Source organism: Cucurbita pepo, chromosome LG15 (genome assembly GCF_002806865.2).
Source record: "Cucurbita pepo subsp. pepo cultivar mu-cu-16 chromosome LG15, ASM280686v2, whole genome shotgun sequence".
In the NCBI taxonomy this organism is placed as follows: domain Eukaryota; kingdom Viridiplantae; phylum Streptophyta; class Magnoliopsida; order Cucurbitales; family Cucurbitaceae; genus Cucurbita; species Cucurbita pepo.
In genome coordinates, this window is record NC_036652.1 from 7,778,388 (window position 1) to 7,788,484 (window position 10,097).

Sequence of the window (10,097 nt, forward strand, 5' to 3'; positions counted from 1 at the left end):
ACCCCTCAATTTTGCAATATTTTGTATGGTTTTGCTCTTGAATTTTCAATAATTTTCCAATATTTTGCAATATTACGATTATACTTTTAAATTTTCTTTAATCTTCAATTGGACCCTAAATTTTAAAATATTATAGTTTTACTCTTAAATTTTCTTTAATCTTCAATTGCTCCCTAAATTTTGCAATATTACGATTATACTCTTAAATTTTCTTTAATCTTCCATTGGTCCCTAAATTTTGAAATATTACAGTTTTACTCTTAAATTTTCTTTAATCTTCGATTGGTCCCAACATTTTGCAATATTATGATTTTACTCTTAAATTTTCTTTAATCTTTGATGGGTCCCTAAATTTTACAATATTATAATTTTACTCTTAAATTTTCTTTAATTTTCATTGGTCCCTAAATTTTGCAATATTATGGTTTTACTCTTAAATTTTCTTTAATCTTCCTTGAGTCCCTAAATTTTGAAATATTATAGTTTTAATCTTAAACTTTCTTTAATCTTCAATTAATCCATAAATTTTGCAATATTATAGTTTTACTCTTAAATTTTCTTTAATCTTCAATTGATCCCTAAATTTTGCAATATTGTAGTTTTACTCTTAAATTTTCTTTAATCTTGTATTGGCCCTAAACTTTTCAATATTATAGTTTTACTCTTAAATTTTCTTTAAATCTTCCATCGGTCCATAAATTTTTCAATATTATGGTTTTACTCTTAAATTTTCTTTAATCTTCCATTTGTCCATAAATTTTTCACTATTATGTTTTTACTCTTAAATTTTCTTTAATCTTTCCTAGGTTCCTAAACTTTGCAATATTATAGTTTTACTCTTAAGTTTTTTTTAATCTTCAATTGGTCCCTAAAATTTTTAATATTATGCTTTTACTCTTAAATTTTTTTTAATCTTCCATGGGTCCATAAATTTTTCAATATTATGCTTTTATTTTTTTTTTTAATCTTCAATTAGTCCCTAAATTTTGCAATATTAGGTTTTATTCTAAAATTTTCTTTAATCTTCCATGGGTCCCTAAACTTTGCAATATTATGGTTTTACTCTTGAATTTTCTTTAATCTTCAATTGGCCCATAAATTTTTCAATATTATATTTTTACTCTTAATTTTTTTTTAATCCTCCATTAGTCCTAAAATTTTGCAATATTATAGTTTTACTCTTAAATATTTTTTAATCTTGAATATTATATAGTTTTATTCTTAAATTTTCTTTATCTTCAATGGGTCCCTAAATTTTGCAATATTATAGTTTTACTCTTCAATTTTCTTTAATCTTCATTTCGTCTCTAAATTTGGGGATATTAAGTTTTACCCTTAAATTTTTTTTATTTTTCAATTGGTCCTTAAATAAATATAGTTTTACTCTTAATTTTTTCTTTAATTTTAAAGGAGTCGTGAACTAGACATTCGACCAAAAAAAAGTTGAAAAAATTCTTATTTAATTAATCAATGTTTGTTTAAAAAATGTCCGAATCCCTCAAATAATTAATTTACTAAAAAATGCCGGCGTTGGCGAACTGCTCGGATTGAAAAACCATGTATAAGCTGAGGCTTGAAATTCACTATCCCTACCTCAAATCCCCATTTCGCCCAACAAAATCAATCTCTCCTGAGAAGAAAGCTCTGTGGAAACATGGGCGCTCTTCTCAAGCTCGTCGACGCACTACTGTTCCTCGCCTTTCTCCTTCTCGCTTTGGTATCGCCTCTCATCGATTTCCAGGTCATATTTCCTCAAACCCTTTTCCCTGATTTTCTGATCGATCTCAAGGCCTGGTACATTCGCCAATCGGGGGACTATGTAATGGCCGACTCCCCTCACTTCGTCGTTGGCCTCGTTTGGCTCGAGCTTCTCTTTCAATGGCCTCTCCTGCTTCTCAATCTCTACGCTTTCTTGGCTGCCAAGCCATGGTACAACACCACTTGCTTGATATATGGCGTTCTCTAGTGGCTTCCATGGTATTCTTCTACTCCACCTCCTACCAATTTGGCTGCCATTCAAATATATTGTTTGATTGAATCAATACCTTTTTGCCTGCACATCGTGTTTCTGTTAATTGCACAACGGTTCTGTTGTGAGTTTAGTTTGTAATTGGCGCAAAAAAGAATGCCATTTCTTGATGCTTGATGTACTTGGTTTGGGGGTGTTGGATTCTGGATAGCCACATGATAGAAGTTAATAGCTGTGATTTGAGATTTCCTCTGCTAATTTTCATGTTGTTTTTCAGAATTTTGGCAAAACTTGTCAATTAATAGCTTTTAAAAGACCGTCATTTCTTGATTCTCCTCCGTATATGTACTTGATCATCTTAATTAGTGTTTTTAAAAGAAGCATTGAAGAAATTTCTTATCAGGCTGGAAACTGATTTCTTGTCGATATACTCTGAGATCCCACGTTGGTCGAAGAAGGGAACGAAACATTATTAGTGCGAAAATCTCTTCTTAATGGATGCGTTTTAAACCCTTGAGGGGAAGCCTAGACGAAATAACCCAAAGAGAACAATATCTAGTAGTGGGTTTGGGCTCTCACAAATGGTATCGGAGCCGGACACCAGGCGGTGTGCCAGCGAAGACGCTGGTCCCCTAGGGGGTGGATTGTGAGATCCCACATTGGTTGGAGAAGGGAACGAAACGTCTCTTATAAGGGTGTGGAAACCTCTCCCTAGGCAATCAACCTTGAGAGAAGTCCAAAAGGAAAATCTCAAAGAAAACAATATTTGTAACTGGTGAGGCTTCAACTTTATAAGGCGTTTAGATTAGTAGTGCGTTTGGGATAAGGTTCAAATATCTTCCGAGTACTCCATAGATATTTCAAACACTTTGATATTCTGCTTGAATACATGTTGCAAAGGATTTGTTCTGCTTCATTTGTTAACCTACCTGTAGAGATCCACTGGTTTCTGTTCCATTTCTTGTAGGGAAATGTTGCTTATTCTCTGTTTCTTCTGTAATTTCAGTCTGCCATATTGGGTGAAATGGTTGGATCCAACCGAGCATCTAATACTCTAATGACAATATACTACCCCTTCTTGGGTTTGGGAGTTTTGGCCATGCTATGTGGGCTCGTGGCGTGCTCGAGCAAGGCTACGATCACCGGCACCAGACCCTCAAATGGCAGGAAAAAGAGAGCTTGAAGAGCCATCCTACTTCGCCAAAAGAGACCCTTTTGAGCTGTATCCGTTTTGGTTTAGCACACTAGCTGATGATGATAGTTCTTTAGGTATTGATGCAGCTCTGTCTATGGATCATTCAGCATTTGCCTCTTTGAACCATTATCAGTCATACAAAGGGACCCTTTTGAGCTTTGAATGAAAATAAGGTACTAACTTGATCGAATGTAGAGGAAAGCTGACCGAAATTGATCAACACTGACTTGATTGAACGATTTGTTCATTTTAAAGTCGTGTTAAATCCTATTAATTAAAGTTATTGAATTATTAAACTGTTGTCCTAGTATGTCCAAGTGTCATGCAAATGCATCTAAATATGTTAACAAAACAAAATTGGTAGTAAATATGCTAATTTGTGTATAACTCAACAGATTAAGACTAAACTCGGTCATTAAATCATTAAATCACTTACTTGAAATGATCAAAGAGAAGTGAAAGAAGGCAAATGAAAGTGAAGTAGAGGAAGACGTCAAAGAAGATGCGGTGGCCACAAAGTCCAAACTTTGGAACGGGACAACACACAAGAACCCAACGTTGACCAAGTTTTCTGCGTTTGACTCCGTAAACAAAATCATCACTTCATGGAAGTCCGAATCGACGGCCAGCAGTGAGCCACGCAGGAGAGGAAGGGCCGCGACTGCGACAACTTGGCATTGCCTTTCGGGTGATGACAGCCCGAATGAGACCCTCAAAGGTCGAATAACTCCACGACAAACCAACCTACGTCAGCCTCTGGTCCACCTTTGCGTCCACGTGTCACATCGCTGAGGAATTCTACCTTTTTCAAACGCCAAACGAACCACTCTTTTTTTGTCCGCTGCGCGTTGCTGGACACGAATTCAATTATTATTATTATTATTTTTTTTTTTTTGCATGCATAATTCACTTCCCATTTTGTCGTGTCGGCTCCTTTTTCCATTATTGAAGTTCAAGCCTCTCTTTTAGCTTCATAGTTAGAGTTGTCATGTTTATGTTGGATGCTTTTTTAGTTAAACCCAAAAGCAGGAATTAAGTACTTAAACATGATAGTGGACATGGTTAAATACTTTCCATAACAGTATAAATAGTATGATATTGTACATTTTGAGGAGATAGTATTCCTCACTTATAAACTCATGATCTTCTACTAAATTAACCAAGATGGGACTTACTCCCAAAAACACTTAACCACTTATAAACTCATGATCTTCCACTAAATTAACCAATGTGGAACTCACTCCCAAAAACACTTAACCATTTGTGCATATTCATATTCATGGATTTGATGATGGAGTTATTAAAGTAATTTAATTTAATTTAATGTTCAGTAAGGTCGCGTGATTGAAGGGTACTATGTCCCATTTGTCAAATCAGAAAGCTCAAATGAGCTATCCTCCTCAATACTCTAAACTCTTCTTGATTTGATATTTTTACACCAAAATNTTAAATTTTGAGAATAAATGTTTATGGGACCATGCAAGTTGACTTGAAATTGCTCAAGTGTAGAAGGAAAATTATATATATATATATATATATATATATATATATATATATAATTTTCCTTCTACACTTGAGCAATTTCAAGTCAACTTGCATGGTCCCATAAACATTTATTCTCAAAATTTAATTTCTTACATTTTTATTAGTTTCCCCCAAAAAAGAAAATCCCAAACTCTTCTATGACAACATATATATATTTTAGAACAAACATTACAATCTTAACCTTATAATTGGATTTTTGTCTCTTATAAATCTTCCATTCCGACAAAAAAAAAAAGAAAAGAAAAAAAAGAAAAAAAAAAAAGAAGTTAGTGATCTAGATGAGAGGAGGGGACACTTTGTTTGAGTAGAAGATTATTGGGAGTACAACCAAAACACCAGGATAAGAGGATAAGAGGAAGATTATGAGTATATAAGTGTAACAGTTCAAGCCCACCGCTAGCAGATATTGTCTGTTTTTGTCCTTTACATATTGAAGTCAGCCTCACGATTTAAAAATACGTCTATTGGATAGACGTTTCCACATCTTTATAAGGAATGATTCGTTCCCCTAGAATATCTTCAACGGGAGTTAGTTGTACCAAAAAAAAAAAAAACACACACACATATATATATATATATATATGCAAGTATTTGAACATTATTGCGATGTTATTAACATTTCATTTAATAGAATAAAGGTAAGCAATACTTATATTGATGAACATTACATATTAATTCACAAAAATTACGTTATTATTGAATGTATATCATTAATTTTTAGTATGTATTAATGATGGATTCGATCCTCAATTTAGCTCTCTTAAATTAGGAAATGACAAACCATCTTTTTCAAGAATTCATTCATTCATCTCTTACACATTATTATTGTCTATATCATAAATCATATTCCATTAACCAATTACCCCAAGAAAACTCCAATATTTCAAACATGGCTTCATTAAATCAAGTTATATAGCCTTTAAGTTTCATATTCACTAAAAAAAAAAACATCCCATTTGGTTTTAAAAATTTATAATATAGTTTGATAATGATGATACCCAAAACTTTATTAAAGATTGGGAATGCTTCCTTTCATTTATTGCAATGATTTATAAAGATTAGGGTGTAGTTATTGATTCATATTATAAATAATTATCCTCATAATATATGGTATCTTATGAAATAAATGGAATGTCAAATAAACTCCCATATATGTGTAAATGTGTATATGTGACAGAACATTTTGACTCCCATTTATTTTCCTTAAATGGGTTTGTGATAAACATTACATATTATTTTTAGTTTATAATATTTAAATTAAAAAATAAAAAATAAAAAATATATGATTGGAGAAGGAGTAGTTGGAAAAGGTAGGAGGTTGTTTGGGGAGAGTTTTTAAGACAATAAATGGGTAGAAATTGGAATGTTAAAAGTTTCCAAAGAATATTCATGAAAATAAAATAAAATAAAATAAAATATTGGTAGAGCGTTGTTTGGTAGCCGTCATTCATTGCACTAAAGCTCTTCTACACCACCTAGGGCACAAGGAAATATAATTTAATTTAAAAATTTGTTCTTGATTTCTCTCATAATGCGTGTGGAGCAATTACGTCTGTTTCAGCCACCATTAAATGCAAACCCACCCTCTCAATACGCTCTGCAATTACTCCTCTTTCCCCCCACTTTTCTTCCTCTCCACACCCACTTTGTCCTTCTATTTTCCTGGGCATCAACAGTCCACTCCCTCCTCCAACTCCATATCTCAAAAAAAAAAAAAAAAAAAAAAAATCCCTTTTTGTGGTTTTGTTTCGTGAATTCCCATTTTGGTGATTTGGGTATTGAAGAAAGCGAGCTAAAAAAATGCCAGCCGGAATGATGATTCCAGCTAGAAACACGGCGCCGATGATCGGAAGGAATGGAAGTGTTGGGATTTTTGGGTCTCCGGCGAGTCTTCTTCTTGGTCAGGTCAGTGTTTAATTGGGTTTAGGCCTTGAAGTGGAATCTGTTAATGAATATTGGGTTCTGAATTGCAGGGGAGTATAATGGAGGGAGGAGGGCAGGTAGAGGGAGTGGAGTTTTCAGAGAGCGATTTTGGGAGAATGAGAGAAGGAGAAGAGTTTGAGAGTGCAACAAAATCAAGCAGCGAGAACCAGGAGGTGGGTTCTGGTGATGACCTTGACCATCAACCACCCAAAAAGAAGCGTTACCACCGCCATACTCAGAACCAGATCCAACAAATGGAGGCGTAACCCAATTCTTTTTTTTTTTTTCTTTTTTCTTTTTTTTTTTTAATTTTATTTTATAAACTACTACTTCGTTTTAATAATTTAATGGGCTATTAATTTATATACAAAATTGTTGAAATTTATGTGGGTTTTGTAAATTAAATTAGGTTCTTCAAGGAATGTCCTCACCCAGATGATAAGCAGAGGAAGGAGCTGAGTAGGGAGTTGGGTTTGGAGCCGTTGCAAGTCAAGTTTTGGTTCCAAAACAAGAGAACCCAGATGAAGGTACACGAAATCTTTTTTTTTTTTTAAATGGTGTTTTTTCAATTGATTTAAATCTTTGTTAAATTGTGTTTAGACCCATCATGAGCGACATGAGAACACCCAGCTCCGAACAGAAAATGAGAAGCTTCGAGCTGATAATATGAGGTACAGAGAAGCCCTCGGTAATGCTACGTGTCCTAATTGTGGAGGCCCCACCGCCATTGGAGAGATGTCCTTTGACGAACATCATCTCAGGCTTGAAAACGCCCGCTTGAGAGAAGAGGTACCTCGTCTTTAGGGTTTTTATAACTCCTCACTTCTAAACTCATGATCTTCGAATCGTACAATATAAGCCTCCCCTGAAGCTTATGGAGCTCTCGAATAACCTCCCCTTAATCGAGGCTCGACTCCTTTCTTTGGAGAGCCCTCGAACAAAGTACACGAGCATAAGCTCGCTCTCATGGCTTTGCTTAGTCACTTTTGACTACACTTTCGAGGCTCACAATTCTTTGTTCGATATTTGAGGATTTTATTTCATGACTAAGTTTAGGGTCATGGCTCTGATACCATGTTAGGAATCACGACTCTCCACAATGCTATGATATTGCCTACTTTGAGCACAAGCTCTCACGGGTTTGCTTTGGGCTTTCCCAAAAGGCCTCATACCAATGGAGATAGTATTCCCCACTTATAAACGCATGATCTTCCACTAAATTAACCCATGTGGGATTCACTCCCAATAATCTTCTAGCTAATTTAGGGAATGATTATGGATTTATAAATAAAGAATACATTTCAAAGTAAAGGGAACAATATTATACCACTGTAAAGAGTCGTGATTCCTAAGTTTCCGTTCATTCTTACATTTTTTTCTTTCCCCCTCAAATTTGCATCACAGATCGATCGCATCTCAGCCATAGCAGCAAAATACGTAGGAAAGCCAGTATCGAGCTACCCGCTTCTTTCCACGCCAATGACATCAAGTCCTCTAGAACTTGGAATTGGAAGCTATGGCGGCCACAATTCAGGCCTCGGAGCTGGTGGTGGGGACATGTATGGGGCGGTGGACCTTTTGAGGACTATAAGCGCGCCATCGGAGGCTGACAAGCCCATAATCATCGAGCTTGCAGTTGCAGCCATGGAGGAGCTGGTTCGAATGGCTCAGATGGGTGAGCCCTTGTGGATGACTTCCCTCGATGGCTCCACGGCTGTACTTAATGAAGATGAATACGTTAGAACCTTCCCTAGAGGAATTGGACCTAAGCCCTCTGGGTTTAGCTGTGAAGCTTCTCGTGCCACTGCTGTTGTCATTATGAACCATATTAGCCTCGTTGAGATGCTCATGGATGTGGTAATTAAGCCCTTCATAATCTCTTCTTAATCACTCTAAACATGAAATTAACATGCAAATTAGTGTTACTAAATGATTGTCAAACCCAGAATCAGTGGTCAACCGTATTCAGTGGGATTGTGTCAAGAGCTATGACATTAGAAGTATTGTCAACCGGCGTTGCCGGAAACTACAACGGAGCATTACAAGTGGTAAATTTACATGCCCAAAATACAAATTAAGTACTTTCTTATACACACATGTTTATATTATGATCATCTTATGATTGATTCAGATGACATCCGAATTGCAAGTGCCTTCGCCACTCGTTCCGACTCGGGAGAGCTATTTCGTTCGGTACTGTAAACAGCACGGCGAGGGAACTTGGGCTGTGGTCGACGTTTCCTTGGACAATTTACGCCCGACTCCGGCGCTTAGATGCAGGAGAAGGCCATCCGGTTGTTTAATCCAAGACATGCCCAATGGCTATTCTAAGGTAATTAATTATGTTTATATCTCCATTATTCTTAATTAATGTCACTTAGGGATGTTAAAGTTAATATATTTAGTTGTTTTTTTAATAGGTTACGTGGGTTGAGCATGTTGAGGTGGATGATCGTGGGGTGCATAGTTTGTACAACCAGCTAGTTAGGTCTGGCCACGCGTTCGGTGCTAAGCGTTGGATTGCGACGTTGGATCGTCAGTGTGAAAGGCTGGCCAGCGCTATGGCCACAAGTATTCCTACCGGTGATGCTGGTGGTAATTTCTCGATTTTAAAATTTTATATTTATAATCATTTTCGGAATCAAATAAATTACGGTTAAATTGTTATCAGTGATAACCAATCAAGAAGGAAGAAAGAGCATGTTGAAGCTAGCAGAGAGAATGGTGATGAGCTTTTGCGGCGGAGTGAGCGCGTCCACCACACACACATGGACAACTCTGTCAGGAACTGGGGCGGATGATGTTCGAGTTATGACTAGAAAGAGTGTTGACGATCCCGGCAGACCACCCGGGATTGTCCTCAGCGCCGCCACTTCATTTTGGCTTCCTGTTCCTCCCAAAAGAGTGTTTGATTTTCTCAGAGATGAAAATTCTCGTAATGAGGTATGTGTTCTATATTAGGAATCACGACTCTTCACAATGGTATGAAATTGTCCACTTTGAACATGAGCTCTCGTGACTTTACTTTGGACTTTTCAAAAGGCGTCATACCAATGGAGATAGTTAACTTCAAGATTAGGGGTTGAATTTTTAGTTGATTTTTCCATTACCTTTAATCGTATATAAACGTGTAGAAATTGATTGAATTTTTAGATGAAATTGAGACTTAAAATAACGATATTCAACCTCATGTTACAGTGGGATATTCTTTCGAACGGTGGAATTGTGCAAGAAATGGCTCACATTGCGAATGGTCGCGACACAGGAAACTGTGTTTCATTGCTACGAGTAAACGTAAGTTCCGCTTATAACTTTAGATTTTAAATTAGCGTGCATGTGTAACAATCGTTTTATCGTGTTCTTAAAATATTTTTGTGAAATTTCAATTGCAATACTATATAAAATTTATACATGGTGTATATTGAAATAAAATATTTTATTAATTAGCTTTTTTTTTTTTTTTTT

The 10,097-nt window shown here is 35.7% G+C and overlaps 1 protein-coding gene and 1 pseudogene across 1 annotated transcript in view; both read left to right on the top strand.

Annotated features, from left to right (window-relative positions):
* Positions 1–1,537: 1,537 nt before the first annotated feature.
* On the top strand, positions 1,538–3,460 carry LOC111811848 (annotated as a pseudogene).
* A 2,793-nt stretch (positions 3,461–6,253) lies between these two features.
* The window catches only part of LOC111811655 (homeobox-leucine zipper protein HDG2-like), a 4,703-nt gene continuing 859 nt past the window's right edge, over positions 6,254–10,097 (top strand). The window contains exons 1-10 of the mRNA XM_023698635.1: positions 6,254–6,614; positions 6,683–6,894; positions 7,042–7,159; positions 7,233–7,421; positions 8,037–8,489; positions 8,579–8,680; positions 8,764–8,964; positions 9,053–9,227; positions 9,304–9,575; positions 9,831–9,926. Of these exons, the coding sequence (XP_023554403.1) occupies positions 6,510–6,614; positions 6,683–6,894; positions 7,042–7,159; positions 7,233–7,421; positions 8,037–8,489; positions 8,579–8,680; positions 8,764–8,964; positions 9,053–9,227; positions 9,304–9,575; positions 9,831–9,926 (1,923 nt within the window). The 5' untranslated portion in view covers positions 6,254–6,509. The remainder of the gene's footprint in view (positions 6,615–6,682; positions 6,895–7,041; positions 7,160–7,232; positions 7,422–8,036; positions 8,490–8,578; positions 8,681–8,763; positions 8,965–9,052; positions 9,228–9,303; positions 9,576–9,830; positions 9,927–10,097) is intronic.